The sequence below is a fragment of the Cherax quadricarinatus genome, chromosome 59 (assembly GCF_038502225.1).
Source record: "Cherax quadricarinatus isolate ZL_2023a chromosome 59, ASM3850222v1, whole genome shotgun sequence".
Lineage (NCBI taxonomy): Eukaryota > Metazoa > Arthropoda > Malacostraca > Decapoda > Parastacidae > Cherax > Cherax quadricarinatus.
In genome coordinates this window covers 12,213,207-12,239,657 of record NC_091350.1, presented here as the reverse complement: position 1 = coordinate 12,239,657, position 26,451 = coordinate 12,213,207, and the positions used below count along the sequence as shown (strand labels likewise).

The following is a 26,451-nucleotide window of genomic DNA, read 5'->3' as shown; positions in this document are numbered from 1 at the left end:
ACAGCCAGACTTCAAGACCATCTGGTATGACACTGTCTGACAGCCAGACTTGAAGACCATCTGGTATGACACAGTGAAGGTTGACTGACTGACAGCCAGACTTCAAGACCATCTGGTATGACACTGTCTGACAGCCAGACTTCAAGACCATCTGGTACGACACTGTTTGACAGCCAGACTTCAAGACCATCTGGTATGACACTGTCTGACAGCCAGATTTAAAGACCATCTGGTATATCACTGTCTGACAGCCAGACTTCAAGACCATCTGGTATGACACTGTCTGACAGCCAGGCTTCAAGACCATCTGGTATGGCACTGTCTGACAGCCAGACTTCAAGACCATCTGGTATAACACTGTCTGACAGCCTGACTTGAAGACCATCTAGTATGACACTGTCTGACAGCCAGACTTCAAGGCCACCTGGTATGACACTGTCTGACAGCCAAACTTCAAGAACATCTGGTATGACACTGTCTGACAGCCAGGCCTCAAGTCCATCTGGTATGACACTGTCTGACAGCCAGACTTCAAGACCATTTGGTATGACACTGTCTGACAGCCAGACTTCAAGACCATCTGGTATGACACTGTCTGAAAGCCACACTTCAAGACCATCTTGTATGACACTGTCTGACACCCAGACATCAAGACCATCTGGTACGACACTGTCTGGCAGCCAGACTTCAAGACCATCTGGTATGACACTGTCTGACAGCCACACTTCAAGACCATCTGGTATGACACTGTCTGACAGCCAGACTTCAAGACCATCTGGTATGACACTGTCTGACAGCCAGACTTCAAGACCATCTGGTATGACACAGTGAAGGTTGACTGTCTGACAGCAAGACTTCAAGACCATGTGGTATGACAGTGTCTGACAGCCAGACTTCAAGACCATCTGGTAAGACAGTCTGACAGCCTGACTTCAAGACCATCTGGTATGGCACCGTCTGACAGCCAGACTTCAAGACCATCTGGTATGACACTGTCTGATAGCCTGACTTCAAGACCATCTGGTATGGCACTGTCTGACAACCAGATTTCAAGACCATCTGGTATGACACTGTCTGACAGCCAGACTTCAAGGCCATCTGGTATGACACTGTCTGATAGCCAGACTTCAAGATCATCTGGTATGACACTGTCTGACAGCCAGACTTCAAGACCATCTGGTGTGACACTGTCTGACAGCCAGACTTCAAGACCATCTGGTATGACAGGAATGTTTACTGTCTGACAGCCAGACTTCAAGACCATCTGGTATGACACTGTCTGACAGACAGACTTCAAGACCATCTGGTATGACACTGTCTGACAGCCAGACTTCAAGGCCATCTGGTATGACACTGTCTGACAGCCAGACTTCAAGACCATCTGGTATGACACTGTCTGACAGCCAGACTTCAAGGCCATCTGGTATGACACTGTCTGACAGCCAGACTTCAAGACCATCTGGTATGACACTGTCTGACAGCCAGACTTCAAGACCATCTGGTATGACACTGTCTGACAGCCAGACTTCAAGACAATCTGGTATGACACTGTCTGACAGCCAGGCTTCAAGACCATCTGTTATGACACTGTCTGACAGCCAGGCTTCAAGACCATCTGGTATGACACTGTCTGACAGCCAGACTTCAAAACCATCTGGTATGACACTGTCTGACAGCCAGACTTCAAAACCATCTGGTATGATACTGTCTGACAGCCAGACTTGAAGACCATCTGGTATGATACTGTCTGACAGCCAGACTTCAAGACCTTCTGGTATGACACTGTCTGACAGCCAGACTTCAAGACCTTCTGGTATGACACTGTCTGACAGCCAGACTTCAAGACCATCTGGTACGACACTGTCTGACAGCCAGGCTTCAAGAACATCTGGTATGACACTGTCTGACAGCCAGGCTTCAAGACCATCTGGTATGACACTGTCTGACAGCCAGACTTCAAGGCCATCTGGTATGACACTGTCTGACAGCCAGACTTCAAGACCATCTGGTATGACACTGTCTGACAGCCAGACTTCAAGACCATCTGGTATGACACTGTCTGACAGCCAGACTTCAAGACCATCTGGTATGACACTGTCTGACAGCCAGACTTCAAAATCATCTGGTACGACACTGTCTGACAGCCAGACTTCAAGACCATCTGGTATGACACTGTCTGACAGCCAGATTTAAAGACCATCTGGTATGACACTGTCTGACAGCCAGACTTCAAGACCATCTGGTATGACACTGTCTGACAGCCAGGCTTCAAGACCATCTGGTATGGCACTGTCTGACAGCCAGACTTCAAGACCATCTGGTATAACACTCTCTGACAGCCTGACTTGAAGACCATCTATTATGACACTGTCTGACAGCCAGACTTCAAGGCTACCTGGTATGACACTGTCTGACAGCCAGACTTGAAGACCATCTGGTATGACACTGTCTGACAGCCAGACTTGAAGACCATCTGGTATGACACTGTCTGACAACCAAGCTTCAAGACCATCTGTTATGACACTGTCTGACAGCCAGACTTCAAGACCATCTGGTATGACACTGTCTGACAGCCAGACTTGAAGACCATCTGGTATGACACTGACAGCCAGACTTCAAGACCATCTGGTATGACACTGTCTGACAGCCAGACTTGAAGACCATCTGGTATGACACTGACAGCCAGGCTTCAAGACCATCTGGTATGACACTGTCTGACAGCCAGACTTCAAGACCATCTCGTATGACACTGTCTGACAGCCAGACTTCAAGACCATCTGGTATGACACTGTCTGACAGCCAGACTTCAAGACCATCTGGTATGACACTGTCTGACAGCCAGACTTCAAGACCATCTGGTATGACACTGTCTGACAGCCAGACTTCAAGACCATCTGGTGTGACACTGTCTGACAGCCAGACTTCAAGGCCATCTCGTATGACACTGTCTGACAGCCAGACTTCAAGACCATCTGGTATGACACTGTCTGACAGCCAGACTTCAAGACCATCTGGTATGACACTGTCTGACAGCCAGACTTCAAGACCATCTGGTATGACACTGTCTGACAGCCAGACTTCAAGACCATCTGGTATGACACTGTCTGACAGCCAGACTTCAAGACCATCTGGTATGACACTGTCTGACAGCCAGACTTCAAGACCATCTGGTGTGACACTGTCTGACAGCCAGACTTCAAGACCATCTCGTATGACACTGTCTGACAGCCAGACTTCAAGACCATCTGGTATGACACTGTCTGACAGCCAGACTTCAAGACCATCTGGTATGACACTGTCTGACAGCCAGACTTCAAGACCATCTGGTATGACACTGTCTGACAGCCAGACTTCAAGACCATCTGGTATGACACTGTCTGACAGCCAGACTTCAAGACCATCTGGTATGACACTGTCTGACAGCCAGACTTCAAGACCATCTCGTATGACACTGTCTGACAGCCAGACTTCAAGACCATCTGGTATGACACTGTCTGACAGCCAGACTTCAAGACCATCTGGTATGACACTGTCTGACAGCCAGACTTCAAGACCATCTGGTATGACACTGTCTGACAGCCAGACTTCAAGACCATCTGGTATGACACTGTCTGACAGCCAGACTTCAAGACCATCTGGTATGACACTGTCTGACAGCCAGACTTCAAGACCATCTCGTATGACACTGTCTGACAGCCAGACTTCAAGACCATCTGGTATGACACTGTCTGACAGCCAGACTTCAAGACCATCTGGTATGACACTGTCTGACAGCCAGACTTCAAGACCATCTGGTATGACACTGTCTGACAGCCAGACTTCAAGACCATCTGGTATGACACTGTCTGACAGCCAGACTTCAAGACCATCTCGTATGACACTGTCTGACAGCCAGACTTCAAGACCATCTGGTATGACACTGTCTGACAGCCAGACTTCAAGACCATCTGGTATGACACCTTAAACAAAAATTCGTATCAAAGGATATACATAATTAGTACTCTATCAATACTTTGAGTAGTCTGTTGAAGTCATCTGATAAACTAAAATCATAGAATTAGATTTACAATCATGTAATTAGTTGCAATAATGGAATTAAATTTACAATCATGTGATTAGATTTACAATCACAGAATTAGATTAACACTGAATTAGATTTTACAGTCATAGAATTAGATTTACAATAATCGAATTAGATTTGCAAGCATAGAATTAGATTTACAATTATAGAATTAGATTTACAGTCATAGAATTACATATACAATCATAGAATTAGAATTACAATCATAGAATTAGAATTACAATCATAGAATTAAATATAGAAATACAAATAGGGAATGGAGTCAAATTGACAGGATATACACACTGAGAAGTGTATTTCTCTTACCGTATATACTTTACTCTCTATTTTAGGGATTGAAGTATTCTTGCATGGTGGTGAAAGGTTACGTGTAGTCGATAGGCTTGAAACCCCATTAACCTAAGTCAAATCCTTCTATCATTCTATCAGAGTGTATTCACTAAGGCTATCCAAACATATGTATCCATTGGCATATGTATGCCGAGAGGTGTGTGTGTATATAAATATATATATATATATATATATATATATATATATATATATATATATATATATATATATATATATATATATATATATATATATATATATATATGGAGAGGTGTGTATCTGTTGATGTATATTCACCATAAGGTGTGCATCTAACAGTGAATATACACATAGATTTTCATACGTATCTCTTCGTATATTTGTTGACAGTGTAATTTTAACCCGCTGTATTAAATCAATGTATTGTTGACAGTCAGCATACTGGTGATTTGTAGCCTTAATGATACCCTTACACTTAATAGACTTAAACCAGGTGAGCAGTTTATCTGGACAAACCCACCACCTAGTATACCTGCCTGTGCACACTTTGTGAAGGTATAAGTGTTTAATGTCACGTGTTTGTGTGTGTGTGTGTGTGTGTGTGTGTGTTGCAGGTGTCTCAAGCACACCTGAGCTGTGTAAGTCTTGCACTCATGTCACATGTATATTGCAGGTATCTCAGGCACACCAGTCTTACTCGCGTGCAGCCAAGACTGAAGAACAGCTGGAACTAGGTGAGAACGGTGCGAGCCACCTGTACTGCGGTGGAGGTGTCGACTTCACCACCACCTGTGGCCTAGACTGGCTCCTCCTGGCAGCCTTCATCGACCGTGTCTCCCTCATAGTCTTCGTCATCATCTTCGTGGGAAACATGTTAGCCTTCAAGGTTGTTCTCTGAGCACTGAACACCGCCACCTCCCTCACCTCGTAAATCCACCTCCCAGAGGTCATAAATCCATCACCCCGGCGTCTTAAATCCACCTCCGAGGCCGTAAATCCACCTCGCTGGGGATTGTAAATCCACCACCCTGGCCTCGTAAATCCACCTCCTTGGCTTCGTAACTCCAACCTCCTCCATTCGAGTCATCCAGTTCATAACATGAGTCACTGTTGGATGAAACCTGAAGAAACTCGTATGAAACTCGTCTATTACGACGTAACAAGGTGTGTGAGAAGTGCCGGGAAGCGAACCGGTGTTCTTACACTTACGAGTCTACAACAATTTCAGCTTAGCCAGAGTTTTCAATTAATTTGGGTCTTACTGAATGAAAAAAAAATGATGTAAAGCAGCGTAAGCTTTATTATAAAGACGTGTGACTCGGTTAAAGCTTTATTATAGCGACGTTTAGCTCAGTTAAAGATTTATTATAACAACGTTTCACTCAATGAAAGCTTTACGACGTTTGATTCAGTGAAAGCTTTATCATGACGAAGTTTGGCTCAAGGAAAGCTTTACTGTAACGACGTTTGCTCCGTAAAAGCTTTATTATGACATCTGACTCAGTGAAAGCTTTATGAAAACGACGTTTGACTCAAGGAAAGCTTAAGCTGTTTTATATCTATTTAAAGCAACTATTACCTTGCCCTTTCTTCTACTTTCTATCTTAAATAAAAATACATTAAAGGAATAGAGCCAACAAGTTGACAAATAAGACACATGATCAGCGCCTGAGTCTCTTTATTCAAGAGACGTTTCGCCCACTTGCGACTTTATTACTCTAATACATTGACATATCAGAAAGGATAATTTTTTAGTTAGGACAGTGACGTGGAAAAAAGGGAGAGATGCAGCAGTACGAGAGGCGGTCACATTTGAGCGAGATCCACTAGTGGCAGTAGGTCAAGTTTGAATGTAGTGATGCAGTAGTAGTAGTACTAGTAGTAATAGTAGTAGGAGTAGTATTAGTAGTAGCAGTAGCAGTAGTAGTAGTACTACTGCTAGTAGTAGTAGTAATACTGCTAGTAGTAGTAGTTGTAGTAGTAGTAGTAGTAGTAGTGGTAGTAGCAATAGTAGTAGTGGTGGTAGCAGTATTAGTAGCAGCAGTAGTACTAGTAGCAGCAGCAGCAGTAGTAGTAGTAGTAGTAGTAGTAGTAGTAGTAGTAGTAGTAGTAGTAGTAGTAGTAGTAGTAGTAGTAGCTTAACCCACAGAATGGAATGAGGTTAGAACTATCAAGCCAGTGATAATACTATCAAGCCAATGCTAATACTATCAAGCCAGTGCTAATACTATCAAGCCAATGTTAATACTATCAAGCCAGTGCTAATACTATCAAGCCACTGCTAATACTATCAAGCCAGTGCTAATACTATCAAGCCAATTCTGATACTATCAAGCCAATGCTAATACTATCAAGCCAGTGCTAATACTATCAAGCCAATGCTAATACTATCAAGCCAGTGCTAATACTATGAAGCCAATGCTAATACTATCAAGCCAATGCTAATACTATCAAGCCAATGCTAATACTATCAAGCCAGTGCTAATACTATCAAGCCAATGCTAATACTATCAAGCCAGTGCTAATACTATGAAGCCACTGCTAATACTATCAAGCCAATGCTAATACTATCAAGCCAGTGCTAATACTATCAAGCCAATGCTAATACTATCAAGCCAATGCTAATACTATCAAGCCAGTGCTAAAACTATCAAGCCAATGCTAATACTATCAAGCCAGTGCTAAAACTATCAAGCCAATGCTAATACTATCAAGCCAGTGCTAAAACTATCAAGCCAATGCTAATACTATCAAGCCAGTGCTAAAACTATCAAGCCAATGCTAATACTATCAAGCCAGTGCTAATACTATCAAGCCAGTGCTAATACTATCAAGCCAGTGCTAATACTATCAAGCCAGTGCTAAAACTATCAAGCCAATGCTAATACTATCAAGCCAGTGCTAAAACTATCAAGCCAGTGCTAATACTATCAAGCCAGTGCTAATACTATCAAGCCAGTGCTAATACTATCAAGCCAGTGCTAATACTATCAAGCCAGTGCTAAAACTATCAAGCCAATGCTAATACTATCAAGCCAGTGCTAAAACTATCAAGCCAATGCTAATACTATCAAGCCAGTGCTAAAACTATCAAGCCAGTGCTAAAACTATCAAGCCAGTGCTAATACTATCAAGCCAGTGCTAAAACTATCAAGCCAATGCTAATACTATCAAGCCAGTGCTAATACTATCAAGCCAATGCTAATACTATCAAGCCAGTGCTAATACTATCAAGCCAGTGCTAAAACTATCAAGCCAATGCTAATACTATCAAGCCAGTGCTAATACTATCAAGCCAGTGCTAATACTATCAAGCCAATGCTAATACTATCAAGCCAATGCTAATACTATCAAGCCAGTGCTAATACTATCAAGCCAATGCTAATACTATCAAGCCAGTGCTAATACTATCAAGCCAATGCTAATACTATCAAGCCAGTGCTAATACTATCAAGCCAGTGCTAAAACTATCAAGCCAATGCTAATACTATCAAGCCAGTGCTAATACTATCAAGCCAGTGCTAATACTATCAAGCCAATGCTAATACTATCAAGCCAATGCTAATACTATCAAGCCAGTGCTAATACTATCAAGCCAATGCTAATACTATCAAGCCAGTGCTAATACTATCAAGCCAATGCTAATACTATCAAGCCAATGCTAATACTATCAAGCCAGTGCTAATACTATCAAGCCAATGCTAATACTATCAAGCCAGTGCTAATACTATCAAGCCAATGCTAATACTATCAAGCCAATGCTAATACTATCAAGCCAGTGCTAATACTATCAAGCCAATGCTAATACTATCAAGCCAGTGCTAATACTATCAAGCCAATGCTAATACTATCAAGCCAGTGCTAATACTATCAAGCCAATGCTAATACTATCAAGCCAATGCTAATACTATCAAGCCAGTGCTAATACTATCAAGCCAGTGCTAATACTATCAAGCCAATGCTAATACTATCAAGCCAGTGCTAATACTATCAAGCCAATGCTAATACTATCAAGCCAATGCTAATACTATCAAGCCAGTGCTAATACTATCAAGCCAATGCTAATACTATCAAGCCAGTGCTAATACTATCAAGCCAATGCTAATACTATCAAGCCAATGCTAATACTATCAAGCCAATGCTAATACTATCAAGCCAATGCTAATACTATCAAGCCAGTGCTAATACTATCAAGCCAATGCTAATACTATCAAGCCAGTGCTAATACTATCAAGCCAATGCTAATACTATCAAGCCAATGCTAATACTATCAAGCCAATGCTAATACTATCAAGCCAATGCTAATACTATCAAGCCAGTGCTAATACTATCAAGCCAATGCTAATACTATCAAGCCAGTGCTAATACTATCAAGCCAATGCTAATACTATCAAGCCAATGCTAATACTATCAAGCCAGTGCTAATACTATCAAGCCAATGCTAATACTATCAAGCCAGTGCTAATACTATCAAGCCAATGCTAATACTATCAAGCCAATGCTAATACTATCAAGCCAATGCTAATACTATCAAGCCAATGCTAAAACTATCAAGCCAGTGCTAATACTATCAAGCCAATGCTAATACTATCAAGCCAGTGCTAATACTATCAAGCCAATGCTAATACTATCAAGCCAATGCTAAAACTATCAAGCCAGTGCTAATACTATCAAGCCAATGCTAATACTATCAAGCCAGTGCTAATACTATCAAGCCAATGCTAATACTATCAAGCCAATGCTAATACTATCAAGCCAATGCTAAAACTATCAAGCCAGTGCTAATACTATCAAGCCAATGCTAATACTATCAAGCCAATGCTAATACTATCAAGCCAATGCTAATACTATCAAGCCAATGCTAAAACTATCAAGCCAGTACCTAGTAAGATTCATCCAACTAGCAGTATTATCAATCTTGTTTGAGGTTCTAGCATGGCCTCCTGAGACATGTGTATAACTGATCCTTTGTAGCTGTGAGCAGTGTGGAGAGGAGGAATGATGCGGCCATGGTTGTGAGAATAATAATAAACACATAAATAATGGTGGATAACCTACCTACCTTCGCTTGCCTTGTCTACCTACCTCAAGGATGACAGGTAGATCTCGTGTATTATCCCACAAACTGGACCAAGGTGGCATCCTGCTATGCCGTCTAGATAAAAGACATCTGCTTCGGGACTTATCCTATGACATCCCTGGACTTGCCAGTGGAAAACAAACCATTATAATCCTTTATGTATTCTGTGTGTGACGAGAAGGAATCACCTTTGATTCCCTAGATTATCTAACTACTGTATAATTATCGCGTCCCTGCGGAAGCAAGGAAGGGACTAAGAACCCTTCTCCAGCATCAAGGCACCTTCCTTGATGACATTAGTGTTTAAACAATATTTATCTACTGTGAAAGACTAATCTTGTGTTGGGAATTGGGTGGGAGGGCAAGGCAGTGTTAATATTGCTCTTACGCAGAGGGGCGCTAAAGACATAAATTAAAGCCATTAAACGATGTTTATGTATAAGGTAATCTGCAAGAGGCTGTGGATGACAGTGTCCTACTGCCAAGCAACAGCGGAGACCCGCGCTGCACAAAAAGCACTTACTGTTGGGGCAACGTTTCGCTCTGTGTAGAGCTTGATCAAGCCATGTGTCCCTTCCTGTTGAGCTTTATCAAGTAATATTTCTCTCTAGGTAGAGCTTTATCAAGTCATGTTTCCCTCTTGGTAGAGCTTTATCAAGAGATATTTGTCAGAGCTTTATCAAGTCATGTTTCCCCACGTAGAGCGGCGAAACATATTTTAGTGTGTGAAGACCATGACCTGGTAAAGCTCTACCAAGCGCGAAATGTTGTCCCGATCAAAATTTGCTCCTGCAATCTATGCGTTGTCTCCGCTAAGACTGTACAGTCTGTGTGAGCCAATCACGAAGTTTGTACGTCATATTTCACCCAATCACGAGGCTTGTCTGTTCTCTCTCTCAACCAATCACCACGTCCGTATATTCTGGTTCATCTAGTCACGAAGTATGTGTATTTTTTTTCTTTTGTGTATTTCCATCGTTTACAGAATATACTTTATTTTACACCTGATTTACAAACTTCGATTTGGCCACAAGCAATGCCATAAAATGCTCAATAAAATTTAGCCAAATACAACATGCTTGAGACTACAGCTGCATTTTTTTTTTTGTATCGACTAGTTAGTGTGTACTTTGTATCAGCCAATGAGAGCTGTTGTTTCGTGTCAGTCAGAAAACTATGTTGTGTCAGCCAGATAACTTTTATTTTGTGTAAACCAGAAATCTGTTATTTAGTGTCAGGTAACTTTTGTGTCACTCAGAATGTTATTGTTTTGTGACACTCAGAAAACTTTTATTTTCTCCCAGTTAGTTCCACTGGATTTGCTTGTTCATCTTCTCTGAGTCAAGGAGGATGAACAAGCTGGTGGAACACTTCATCAATAAATGATACACATTTGTACACTATTACGTTTGTACCATCTATAGCATTGTAAGTTACTTGGGGAGACACTTGATGGAGAAGCCTGAACAAATATAACTTTCTTAAGCTGACATGTTATTTATGCCTCCTGGAACAAAGATGCTTGTGCTGCGAAGCATTGTACTGATGCTGGTACAGTTGGAACCACTGCCTTCGTTCAAATATTGATACTGGCTGGAACAGTTATTTTGCTTGGAGAGGTTTCCTTGCAGGAACACTTACAACATAGAGAATAATTGTGCTGGAACAATTATGCTGCCTGGAGGACACGCACTTCCAGGACTAAATGTACTATACTGCCTGAACAAACTACGCCAAACTGTCTGGAACAGTTATAAAAGACTGCAATGAAACCTCGAGGTAGATAAAACCCTGTTCTGACTGGACACCTGTCTATGCACCTGTGGTTCACCTACCCTGGCACCTGTGGCACACCTACCCTGGCACCTGTGGCACACCTGCCCGGGCTGGTACACCTGTAGCACAACTGTACATACAACAGAGCACTCATGAGGCAGCAGGAGGAGACACAGCAACATCAGCAACAATATAGTGAATCAATCTGTACATAAGTAAAATTATTTTCTCATACTAATAAATAAGTTAGATTTACAGTTTTATTTTATCTATCCTTATCCAGGTGGCAGTATTGCTCTTCTACATTATATTGTATTAAACCAACGGCTTTATCGGTTTTTATATAAACAGAATGAAGATGTATAAACCCAAGAAATAGATACTATACATATTGTTGACATCCACACCACCATTATAGTGCTACTACTACTATTACTTTACTACTACTACTATTACTTCACTACTACTAGTATTACTCACCACTACTAATAGTAGCACTTCACCACTACCACTATGTTTTTTTCCTCTGTCCCCTATCGTATTACCACCCGGCCTTCTCTGCTGTTCTTGCTGCAGTTGTGACACGACAATGCTCCGGGATGAACCGAAACGTCGTCATAAGGTTGCTCTCCTATATGCAGATTTTGGTGAATTATTCCAGCCACGTTATTGACACTTTTTATTCTCTGTTACTCACTTATCTACTTTAAGGGTAAACGCTTGATTTACACAACTGCCCTTTCTAACTCCGTCTTCCTCTTCAATCTTATTCTCTGTCTTCCCCATTATTCTTTCCACAATAATTCTGCTTAGTAAACCATACCACGGGCGAGGATAGAACCCGCAATCAGAGAGTCATACAACTCCAGACCAACGCGTTATCCACTGGGCCAGCTGGCTACAATAAGACTCATCCAACTAGGTATATTTATACACCATAAGAAGGTTAGCATAGGTGTAGACAGCCTGTACTGTCAGCACAGACAGCCTATGCTGTCTGCCAGCTCAGTTCATATTTCACGGCACTAAGGTGCTGCCCTCTCTAGCCAGCCCAAAGTCAGTGGGACGCTGGTCCCATTCGCTAACTCACTCAGCGGCCTAGCAGCAGTCAACAAGTCCTACTACCTCTCTCCCTCGTGAGCATGGCCCTCCTGGGCCATGGGCACAACACACAAGCCTGTGTACCCACCACGACTTTGCAAATAAAGAAAGAAGCCTCCGAAGACATATCATTTACTCCCCGCTACCAGCATCACCAAACAAACTCGTTATATAGGTACCACTGTGACCACCACGCTGGCGGGAGATTCGTCTGTAAAAACTTGCATTTGTGGCCACAGTGGTGCTTATGCTAACCTTCCTATGGTGTATAAATATACCTAGTTGGATGAGTCTTATTGTAGCGAGCTGGCCCAGTGGCTAACGCGTCGGTCTGGAGTTGTATGACTCTCTGATCGCGGGTTTTATCCCCGCCCGTGGTATGGTTTGTTTGCAATAGTGTCATTACAATTTCGTGGGTCATTCTGCTTAGTACTCACCTATTTGTACTCACCTATTTGTGGTTGCAGGGGTCGAGTCTTAGCTCCTGGCCCCGCCTCTTCACCGGTTGCTACTGGGCCCTCTTTCTCCCCGCTCCATGAGCTTTATCAAACCTCGTCTTAAAACTGTGTATGGTTCCTGCCTCCACTACGTCATTTTCTAGGCTATTCCACTGCCTTACAACTCTATGACTGAAGAAATACTTCCTACTATCTCTCTGACTCATTTGTGTCTTCAACTTCCAATTGTCGCCTCTTGTTTCTGTGTCCCCTCCCTGGAACATCCTGTCTTTGTCCACCTTGTCTATTCCACGCAGTATTTTATATGTCGTTATCATGTCTCCCCTGACCCTCCTGTCCTCCAGTGTCGTCAGGCCGATTTCCCTTAATCTTTCTTCATAGGACATTCCCCTTAGCTCTGGAACTAACCTTGTCGCAAACCTTTGTACTTTCTCTAGTTTCTTGACGTGCTTTATCAAGTGCGGGTTCCAAACAGGTGCTGCATACTCCAGTATGGGCCTGACATACACGGTGTACAGTGTCTTGAACGATTCCTTACTAAGGTATCGGAATGCTGTTCTCAGGTTTGCCAGGCGCCCATATACTGCAGCAGTTATCTGGTTGATGTGTGCTTCCGGAGACATGCTCGGTGTTATACTCACCCCAAGATCTTTCTCCTTGAGTGAGGTTTGCAGTCTTTGGCCACCTAGCCTATACTCGGTCTGTGGTCTTCTGTGCCCTTCCCCTATCTTCATGACTTTGCATTTGGCAGGATTAAATTCGAGAAGCCATTTGCCTGACCAGGTGTCCAGTCTGTCCAGGTCTCTTTGAAGTCCTGCCTGGTCCTCATCAGATTTAATTCTCCTCATTAACTTCACATCATCTGCAAACAAGGACACTTCTGAGTCTAACCCTTCCATCATGTCGTTCACATATACCAAAAATAGCACTGGTCCTAGGACCGACCCCTGTGGGACCCCGCTCGTCACAGGTGCCCACTGTGATACATCATTACGTACCATGACTCGTTGTTGTCTCCCTGTCAGGTATTCTCTGATCCATTGCAGTGCCCTTTCTGTTATATGCGCCTGATGCTCTAGCTTCTGCACTAATCTCTTGTGAGGAACTGTGTCAAAGGCCTTCTTGCAGTCCAAGAAGATGCAATCAACCCACCCCTCTCTCTCGTGTCTTACTTCTGTTATTTTATCATAAAACTCCAGAAGGTTTGTGACACAGGATTTGCCTTCCATGAATCCGTGCTGGTTGGCATTTATACTCTTGTTCCGTTCCAGGTGCTCCACCACTCTCCTCCTGATAATCTTCTCCATAATTTTGCATACTATACACGTCAATGACACAGGTCTATAGTTTAGTGCCTCTTTTCTGTCTCCTTTTTTAAAAATGGGAACTACATTTGCCGTCTTCCATACCTCAGGTAGTTGCCCAGTTTCCAGGGACGTGTTGAAGATTGTGGTAAGTGGCATGCACAACATATCTGCTCCCTCTCTAAGGACCCACGGGGAGATGTTGTCCGGTCCCATTGCCTTTGAGGTATCGATGTCCCTTAGCAGTTTCTTCACCTCCTCCTCATCTGTATGTATGTCGTCCAACACTTGTTGGTGTATTCCTTGCTGGTGTCCCCATCTGGTCTGTCCCCCCAGAGTCCTTCCTGTCTCTACTGTAAATACTTCCTTAAATCTCGTGTTGAGTTCTCCACCTTCTTTCCTCAGCCTTATCACCTGGTCCTTGACTGTTGTCTTCCTCCTAATGTGGCTATACAGCAGTTTCGGGTCAGATTTGACTTTCGATGCTATGTCGTTTTCATACTGTCGCTGGGCCTCCCTCCTTATCTGTGCATACTCGTTTCTGGCTCTTCTACTAATCTCCTTGTTTTCCTGGGTCCTATGCCTCCTGTACCTTTTCCATTCTCTGTTGCACTTAGTTTTTGCCTCCCTACACCTTCGGGTAAACCAAGGACTCGTTTTCGTCTTCCTATTATTTCTGTTTCCCTTGGGAACAAAACTTTCCTCTGCCTCCTTGCACTTTGTTCAGTGCTTTACCCTGTATGCTAAGTAGACTTATTTCCCTACAATTCTTGCACTGTACTTGCCTAAACATCGGTGGGTCTAGAGTGTTCAACTTGGTATAAGCAGACATCAGAAATATTGCTGGAACAAGTGTAGATTTTATAAGTGGAAACTATATCGCTGCCTCCGCCAAGTGCCAATCAGGCTGTGATGGATATGTGGGCCGGCGAGCCACCAACAGCAACAGCCTGGCCGACAAAGCAGTTAACAGACAGTTCTGCTTCCAGGTCAGGATGTAAGAGTACAGGAAACTCCCGAAACAGTTGATAGATAAATCACAAGTAAACCCATCCTCACTTTATACATGCTCGTTCCAGTTCTTAAATAAGTTGTCAGCTGTGATACCTTTACCATGAAGTACGCCAACCATCACAAAGCTATATTACCACCTGCTTTAAGATAAGATAAGATTTCGTTCGGATTTTTAATCCTGAGGGTTAGCCACCCAGGATAACCCAAGAAAGTCAGTGCGCCATTGAGGGACTGTCTGTCTTATTTCCATTAGGATGCGACCTATACCAGTCAACTAACACCCAGGTACCTACTTGTTGGTGAACAGGACAACAGGTGTAAGGAAACGCGTCGAAATGTTTCCACCCGCCGGGAATCGAACCCGGGCCCTCCGCGTGTGAAGCGAGAGCTCTGCCAGCCAGGCAAACCCATGATGGCAACACACCCTGAAGGAATGTCTCTCGGAAGGGACAGGATGGATATGGGGTGCACAATAGACTAGCGACTTCGGTGGCAAAATCTATATCAGTATCTAATCTTGGAAGGGACGTACTTGCGATATCTCCCTGGCAAAGGACCCCTAAACAAGACTTCCCTGAGAGACTGGATGCACAAAGGTTTTCCAGAAAGAACATAATGGCACAATACTGTGACTGGAACACTACATTAATAACCTGTAAATGGGAGAGAGAAGCTGCGATTTTGTAAAGTTAGGTAAAAGAACACAAGTGCAATTTACGCGACATTTTTATTTATGGCAATACCGCACCATCCAGGAGCTTTGTCAAGCCGATACGTCTTGACAAATCTCCTGGATAGCGAAAAGATGCACTTGTGTCCTTTACCTAACATATTGTTAGTAATTCTACCAACATTATTTCGACTTCGTAAATGTTCCAAGTTGAACTGAAACTTCGTCGTAAGCTCCTCTCTCCTGTGTGCGGGTTATTTGTGTAAAAGTTTTTCTAGTGCAGTGTCTGAGCTACTCAGGACATGGCTGCCCCAAACTTGCTCCAGCAGATAAAATTACTCTTACGGGGCAGACCCTGGGGCTACTAACTTGGGAAAGGGGTGAAGGGAGGCTCTCAGGAGACACGGATAGACCCCTGAACGCACTGACCGGAAACCTGGAAACACTGATCGGGGATCTTCGCTGCATCGTTCACAATAATGCCATGAGACCAAAAAGACACATAGTTCCAGTTCCTCGAATCAACATTCCTTTGGAAATAAATGGTATAAAATACCGACATAATGAAAAAGTAAACACAGAAGCAGTATAAATACTTACGTGCCTTTCACCCAGGTAGATCTGTTTGTGACTTGATAAAGCCCACTGTGTGGGCGAAACGTTGTTAATAAAGGATCACATTACATAAGAACATAAGAACATAAGAAAGGACGAACACTGCAGCAGGCCTGTTGGCCCATACTAGGCAGGTCCTTTACAATTCATCCCACTAACAAACATTTGACCAACCCAATTTTCAATGCCACCCAAGAAACAAGCTCGGATGTGCAAGTCCCTCTCAAATCCAACCCCTCCCACTCATGTACTTATCCAACCTAAATTTGAAACTACCCAAAGTCCTAGCCTCAATAACCCAACTAGGTAGACTGTTCCACTCATCAACTACCCTATTTCCAAACCAATACTTTCCTATACTGCTTCTGTGTTTATTTTTCAACACTCCTTTACCTGCATCAAAGCAGCACTCGGGAAGATCTACGTTGTTGAATTAAGTGCTGAGAACTTGAGTTAACACAACGCAGTTACCATGGCCAGAGTGAACACAACGCACTTACCATGGCCAGAGTGAACACAACGCACTTACCATGGCCAGAGTGAACACAACACTTACCAAGGCCAGAGTGAACACAACGCACTTACCATGGCCAGAGTGAACACAACGCACTTACCATGGCCAGAGTAAACACAACAGTTACCATGGCCAGAGTGAACACAACGCACTTACCATGGCCAGAGTGAACACAACAGTTACCATGGCCAGAGTGAACACAACGCACTTACCATGGCCAGAGTGAACACAACAGTTACCATGGCCAGAGTGAACCAACGCACTTACCATGGCCAGAGTGAACACAAGTTACCATGGCCAGAGTGAACACAACAGTTACCATGGCCAGAGCGAACACAAAGCACTTACCATGGCCAGAGTGAACACAACGCACTTACCATGGCCAGAGTGAACACAACAGTTACCATGGCCAGAGTGAACACAACGCACTTACCATGGCCAGAGTGAACACAACAGTTACCATGGCCACAGTGAACACAATGCACTTACCATGGCCAGAGTGAACACAACAGTTACCATGGCCAGAGTGAACACAACGCACTTACCATGGCCAGAGTGAACACAACAGTTACCATGGCCAGAGTGAACACAACGCACTTACCATGGCCAGAGTGAACACAACAGTTACCATGGCCAGAGTGAACACAACGCACTTACCATGGCCAGAGTGAACACAAGTTACCATGGCCAGAGTGAACACAACAGTTACCATGGCCAGAGCGAACACAACGCACTTACCATGGCAAGAGTGAACACAACGCACTTACCATGGCCAGAGTGAACACAACAGTCACCATGGCCAGAGTGAACACAACGCACTTACCATGGCCAGAGTGAACACAACAGTTACCATGGCCAGAGTGAACACAACAGTTACCATGACCAGAGTGAACACAACACAGTTACCATGACCAGAATGAACTCAACAGTTACCATGACCAGAGTGAACACAACAGTTACCATGTTCAGAGTGAACACAACAGTTACCATGACCAGAGTGAACACAACAGTTACCATGACGAGAGTGAACACAACAGTTACCATGACCAGAGTGAACACAACAGTTACCATGGCCAGAGTGAACACAACACAATAACCATGACCAGAGTGAACACAACAGTTACCATGACCAGAGTGAACACAACAGTTACTATGACCAGAGTGAACACAACAGTTACCATGGCCAGAGTGAACACAGCACAGTTACCATGACCAGAGTGAACACAACAGTTACCATGACCAGAGTGAACACAACAGTTACTATGACCAGAGTGAACACAACAGTTACCATGGCCAGAGTGAACACAGCACAGTTACCATGACCAGAGTGAACACAACAGTTACCATGACCAGAGTGAACACAACAGTTACCATGACCAGAGCGAACACAACAGTTACCATGACCAGAGTGAACACAACAGTTACCATGGCCAGAGTGAACACAACATAGTTACCATGACCAGAGTGAACACAAGTTACCATGACCAGAGTGAACACAACAGTTACCATGACCAGAGTGAACACAACACAGTTACCATGACCAGAGTGAACACAATAGTTACCATGACCAACACAGCACAGTTACCATGACCAGAGTGAACACAACGCAATTACCATGACCAGAGTGAACACAACGCACTTACCCTGGCCAGAGTGAACACAACAGTTACAATGGCCAGAGTGAACACAACGCACTTACCATGGCCAGAGTAAACACAACAGTTACCATGGCCAGAGTGAACACAACAGTTACCATGACCAGAGTGAACACAACACAGTTACCATGACCAGAGTGAACACAACAGTTACCATGACCAGAGGGAACACAACAGTTACCATGACCAGAGTGAACACAACAGTTACCATGACCAGAGTGAACACAACAGTTACCATGACCAGAGTGAACACAACAGTTACCATGACCAGAGTGAACACAACAGTTACCATGACCAGAGAGAACACAACAGTTACCATGACCAGAATGAACACAACAGTTACCATGACCAGAGCGAACACAACAGTTACCATGACCAGAGTGAACACAACAGTTACCATGGCCAGAGTGAACACAACATAGTTACCATGACCAGAGTGAACACAAAAGTTACCATGACCAGAGTGAACACAACAGTTACTATGACCAGAGTGAACACAACAGTTACCATGACCAGAGCGAACACAACAGTTACCATGACCAGAGTGAACACAACACAGTTACCATGACCAGAGTGAACACAACACTTACCATGGTCAGAGTGAACACAACGCACTTACCATGGCCAGAGTGAACACAAGTTACCATGGCCAGAGTGAACACAACAGTTACCATGGCCAGAGCGAACACAACGCACTTACCATGGCCAGAGTGAACACAACGCACTTACCATGACCAGAGTGAACAGAACAGTTACCATGGCCAGAGTGAACACAACGCACTTACCATGGCCAGAGTTAACACAACAGTTACCATGGCCAGAGTGAACACAACAGTTACCATGACCAGAGTGAACACAACAGTTACCATGACCAGAGTGAACACAACACAGTTACCATGACCAGAGTGAACACAACACAGTTACCATGACCAGAGTGAACACAACAGTTACCATGGTCAGAGTGAACACAACGCACTTACCATGGCCAGAGTGAACACAAGTTACCATGGCCAGAGTGAACACAACAGTTACCATGGCCAGAGCGAACACAACGCACTTACCATGGCCAGAGTGAACACAACGCACTTACCATGACCAGAGTGAACAGAACAGTTACCATGGCCAGAGTGAACACAACGCACTTACCATGGCCAGAGTTAACACAACAGTTACCATGGCCAGAGTGAACACAACAGTTACCATGACCAGAGTGAACACAACAGTTACCATGGCCAGAGTGAACACAACATAGTTACCATGACCAGAGTGAACACAAGTTACCATGACCAACACAGCACAGTTACCATGACCAGAGTGAACACAACAGCTACCATGACCAGAGTGAACACAACACAGTTACCATGACCAGAGTGAACACAACAGTTACCATGACCAACACAGCACAGTTACCATGACCAGAGTGAACACAACGCAATTACCATGACCAGAGTGAACACAACGCACTTACCATGGCCAGTGAACACAACGCACTTACCATGGCCAGAGTGAACACAACGCACTTACCATGGCCAGAGTGAACACAACGCAGTTACCATGGCCAGAGTGAACACAACAGTTACCATGACCAGAGTGAACACAACACAGTTACCATGACCAGAGTGAACACAACACAGTTACCATGACCAGAATGAATACAACACAGTTACCATGACCAGAGTGAACACAACACAGTTACCATGACCACAGTGAACACAACACGGTTACCATGACCAGAGTGAACACAACACGGTTAACATGACCAGAGTGAACACAACACAGTTAACATGACCAGAGTGAACACAACACAGTTACCATGACCAGAGTGAACACAACACAGTTACCATGACCAGAGTGAACACAACACAGTTACCATGACCAGAGTGAACACAACACAGTTACCATGACCAGTGTGAACACAACAGTTACCATGACCAGAGTGAACACAACACAGTTACCATGACCAGAGTGAACACAACACAGTTACCATGACAAGAGTGAACACAACACAGTTACCATGACCAGAGTGAACACAACACAGTTACCATGACCAGAGTGAACACAACAGTTACCATGGCCAGAGTGAACACAACACAGTTATCATGACCAGAGTGAACACAACAGTTACCATGACCAGAGTGAACACAACAGTTACTATGAGCAGAGTGAACACAACAGTTACCATGGCCAGAGTGAACACAAAACAGTTACCATGACCAGAGTGAACACAACAGTTACCATGACCAGAGTGAACACAACAGTTACCATGACCAGAGTGAAAACAACAGTTACCATGGCCAGAGTGAACACAACACAGTTACCATGACCAGAGTGAACACAACAGTTACCATGACAAGAGTGAACACAACAGTTACTATGACCAGAGTGAACACAACAGTTACCATGGCCAGAGTGAACACAACACAGTTACCATGACCACATTGAACACAACAGTTACCATGACCAGAGTGAACACAACAGTTACCATGACCAGAGCGAACACAACAGTTACCATGACCAGAGTGAACACAACAATTACCATGACCAGAGTGAACACAACAGTTACTATGACCAGAGTGAACACAACAGTTACCATGGCCAGAGTGAACACAACATAGTTACCATGACCAGAGTGAACACAAGTTACCATGACCAGAGTGAACAGAACAGTTACCATGACCAGAGTGAACACAACACAGTTACCATGACCAGAGAGAACACAACAGTTACCATGACCAGAGTGAACACAACAGTTACCATGACCAACACAGCACAGTTAACATTACCAGAGTGAACCCCCACGCAATTACCATGACCAGAGTGAACACAACGCACTTATCATGGCCAGAGTGAACACAACGCACTTACCATGGCCAGAGTGAACACAACGCACTTACCATGGCCAGAGTGAACACAACGCAGTTACCATGGCCAGAGTGAACACAACACAGTTACCATGTCCAGAGTGAACACAACACAGTTACCATGACCAGAGTGAACACAACAATTACCATGACCAGAGTGAACACAACACAGTTACCATGACCAGAGTGAACACAACACAGTTACCATGACCAGAGTGAACACAACAGTTACCATGACCAGAGTGAACACAACACAGTTACCATGACCAGAGTGAAAACAACACAGTTACCATGATCAGAGTGAACACAACAGTTACCACGACCAGAGTGAACACAACACAGTTACCATGACCAGAGTGAATACAACACAGTTACCATGACCAGAGTGAACACAACACAGTTACCATGGACAGAGTGAACACAACAGTTACCATGGTCAGAGTGAACACAACGCACTTACCATGGCCAGAGTGAACACAAGTTACCATGGCCAGAGTGAACACAAGTTACCGTGGCCAGAGCGAACACAACGCACTTACCATGGCCAGAGTGAACACAACGCACTTACCATGACCAGAGTGAACAGAACAGTTACCATGGCCAAAGTGAACACAACGCACTTACCATGGCCAGAGTGAACACAACAGTTACCATGACCAGAGTGAACACAACACAGTTACCATGACCAGAGTGAACACAACAGCTACCATGACCAGGGCGAACACAACAGTTACCATGACCAGAGTGAACACAACAGTTACCATGGCCAGAGTGAACACAACACAGTTACCATGACCAGAGTGAACACAACAGCTACCATGACCAGAGTGAACACAACAGTTACCATGACCAGGGCGAACACAACAGTTACCATGACCAGAGTGAACACAACAGTTACCATGACCAGAGTGAACACAACAGTTACTATGACCAGAGTGAACACAACAGTTACCATGGCCAGAGTGAACACAAGTTACCATGACCAGAGTGAACACAACAGTTACCATGGACAGAGTGAACACAACACAGTTACCAGGACCAGAGTGAACACAACAGTTACCATGACCAGAGTGAACACAACAGTTACTATGACCAGAGTGAACACAACAGTTACCATGACCAGAGTGAACACAACACAGTTACCATGACCAGAGTGAACACAACAGTTATCATGACCAGAGTGAACACAACAGTTACCATGACCAGAGCGAACACAACAGTTACCATGACCAGAGTGAACACAACAGTTACCATGGCCAGAGTGAACACAACATAGTTACCATGACCAGAGTGAAGACAAGTTACTATGACCAGAGTGAACACAACACAGTAAACATGACCAGAGTGAACACAACAGTTACCATGACCAACACAGCACAGTTACCATGACCAAAGTGAACACAACGCAATTACCATGACCAGAGTGAACACAACGCACATACCATGGCCAGAGTGAACACAACGCACTTACCATGGCCAGAGTGAACACAACAGTTACCATGGCCAGAGTGAACACAGTAGTTACCATGGCCAAAGTGAACACAACAGTTACCATGACCAGAGTGAACACAACACAGTTACCATGACCAGAGTGAACACAACGCACTTACCATGGCCATAGTGAACACAACGCACTTACCATGACCAGAGTGAACACAACACAGTTACCATGACCAGAGTGAACACAACAGTTACCATGACCAGAGTGAACACAACAGTTACCATGACCAGAGTGAACACAACACAGTTACCATGACCAGAGTGAACACAACAGTTACCATGACCAGAGTGAACACAACAGTTACCATGGCCAGAGTGAACACAACACAGTTACCATGACCAGAGTGAACACAACAGCTACCATGACCAGAGTGAACACAACAGTTATCATGACCAGAGTGAACACAACAGTTACCATGACCAGAGTGAACACAACAGTTACCATGATAAGAGTGAACACAACGCACTTACCATGGCCAGAGTGAACACAACATAGTTACCATGACCAGAGTGAAGACAAGTTACTATGACCAGAGTGAACACAACAGTTACCATGACCAGAGTGAACACAGTTACCACCAGAGTGAAGACAAGTTACTATGACCAGAGTGAACACAACAGTTACCATGACCAGAGTGAACACAACACAGTAAACATGACCAGAGTGAACACAACAGTTACCATGACCAACACAGCACAGTTACCATGACCAGAGTGAACACAACGCAATTACCATGACCAGAGTGAACACAACGCACTTACCATGGCCAGAGTGAACACAACGCACTTACCATGGCCAGAGTGAACACAACAGTTACCATGGCCAGAGTGAACACAGTAGTTACCATGGCCAGAGTGAACACAACAGTTACCATGACCAGAGTGAACACAACACAGTTACCATGACCAGAGTGAACACAACACAGTTACCATGACCAGAGTGAACACAACAGTTACCATGACCAGAGTGAACACAACAGTTACCATGACCAGAGTGAACACAACAGTTACCATGACCAGAGTGAACACAACAGTTACCATGACCAGAGTGAACACAACAGTTACCATGGCCAGAATGAACACAACACAGTTACCATGACCAGAGTGAACACAACAGCTACCATGACCAGAGTGAACACAACAGTTACCATGGCCAGAGTGAACACAACATAGTTACCATGACCAGAGTGAACACAAGTTTCCGTGACCAGAGTGAACACAACAGTTACCATGACCAGAGTGAACACAACACAGCTACCATGACCAGAGTGAACACAACAGTTACCATGACCAACACAACACAGTTACCATGACCAGAGTGAAAACAACACAGTTACCATGACCAGAGTGAACACAACACAGTTACCATGGCCAGAGTGAACACAACGCACTTACCATGGCCATAGTGAACACAACGCACTTACCATGGCCAGAGTGAACACAACGCAGTTACCATGACCAGAGTGAACACAACACAGTTACCATGACCAGAGTGAACACAACACAGTTACCATGACCAGAGTGAACACAACACAGTTACCATGACCAGAGTGAACACAACACAGTTACCATGACCAGAGTGAACACAACACAGTTACAGTTACCATGACCAGAGTGAACACAACACAGTTACCATGACCAGAGTGAACACAACACAGTTACCATGACCAGAGTGAACACAACACAGTTACCATGACCAGAGTGAACATAACACAGTTAACATGACCAGAGTGAACACAACACAGTTACCATGACCAGAGTGAACACAACACAGTTACCATGACCAGAGTGAACACAACACAGTTAATATGACCAGAGTGAACACAACACAGTTAACATGACCAAAGTGAACACAACACAGTTACCATGACCAGAGTGAACACAACACAGTTACCATGACCAGAGTGAACACAACACAGTTACCATGACCAGAGTGAACACAACACAGTTACCATGACCAGAGTGAACACAACACAGTTACCATGACCAGAGTGAACACAACACAGTTACCATGACCAGAGTGAACACAACACAGTTACCATGACCAGAGTGAACACAACACAGTTACCATGACCAGAGTGAACACAACACAGTTACCATGACCAGAGTGAACACAACACAGTTACCATGACCAGAGTGAACACAACACAGTTACCATGACCAGAGTGAACACAACACAGTTACCATGACCAGAGTGAACACAACACAGTTACCATGACCAGAGTGAACACAACACAGTTACCATGACCAGAGTGAACACAACACAGTTACCATAACAAGAGTGAACACAACACAGTTACCATGACAAGAGTGAACACAACAGTTACAATGGCCAGAGTGAACACAACACAGTTACCATGACCAGAGTGAACACAACAGTTACCATGACCAGAGTGAACACAACAGTTACTATGACCAGAGTGAACACAAGTTACCATGGCCAGAGTGAACACAACACAGTTACCATGACCAGAGTGAACACAACAGCTACCATGACCAGAGTGAACACAACAGTTACCATGACCAGAGTGAACACAACAGTTACCATGGCCAGAGTGAACACAACACAGTTACCATGACCAGAGTGAACACAACAGTTACCATGACCAGAGTGAACACAACAGTTACTATGACCAGAGTGAACACAACAGTTACCATGGCCAGAGTGAACACAACACATTTACCATGACCAGAGTGAACACAACAGTTACCATGACCAGAGCGAACACAACAGTTACCATGACCAGAGTGAACACAACAGTTACCATGGCCAGAGTGAACACAACATAGTTACCATGACCAGAGTGAACACAAGCTACCATGACCAGAGTGAACACAACAGTTACCATGACCAGAGTGAACACAACACAGTTACCATGACCAGAGTGAACACAACAGTTACCATGACCACAGAGATCACAACAGTTACCATGACCAACACAGCACAGTTACCATGACCAGAGTGAACACAACACAATTACCATGACCAGAGTGAACACAACGCACTTACCATGGCCAGAGTGAACACAACGCACTTACCATGGCCAGAGTGAACACAACGCACTTACCATGACGAGAGTGAACACAACACAGTTACCATGACCAGTGTGAACACAACACAGTTACCATGACCAGAGTGAACACAACACAGTTACCATGACCAGAGTGAACACAACACAGTTACCATGACCAGAGTGAACACAACAGTTACCATGACCAGAGTGAACACAACACAGTTACCATGACCAGAGTGAATACAACACAGTTACCATGACCAGAGTGAACACAACACAGTTACCATGACCAGAGTGAACACAACAGTTACCATGGCCAGAGTGAACACAACACAGTTACCATGACCAGAGTGAACACAACAGTTACCATGACCAGAGTGAACACAACAGTTTCTATGACCATAGTGAACACAACAGTTACCATGGCCAGAGTGAACACAACACAGTTACCATGACCAGAGTGAACACAACAGTTACCATGACCAGAGTGAACACAACA

The 26,451-nt window shown here is 44.1% G+C and overlaps 1 protein-coding gene across 5 annotated transcripts in view; it reads left to right on the top strand.

Moving 5' to 3' along the window:
* Positions 1-7,641, top strand: part of LOC138854438 (neuronal acetylcholine receptor subunit alpha-4-like) — a 467,533-nt gene extending 459,892 nt beyond the window's left edge. For 2 of the 5 annotated variants that reach the window (XM_070097734.1, XM_070097735.1), the window contains exon 11: positions 5,064-7,641. In XM_070097734.1, coding sequence (XP_069953835.1) covers positions 5,064-5,288 — 225 coding nt within the window. In that variant the 3' untranslated portion in view covers positions 5,289-7,641. The remainder of the gene's footprint in view (positions 1-5,063) is intronic. The other 3 variants (XM_070097736.1, XM_070097737.1, XM_070097738.1) reach the window with 3 other exon arrangements.
* The last annotated feature ends 18,810 nt before the right edge of the window (positions 7,642-26,451 follow it).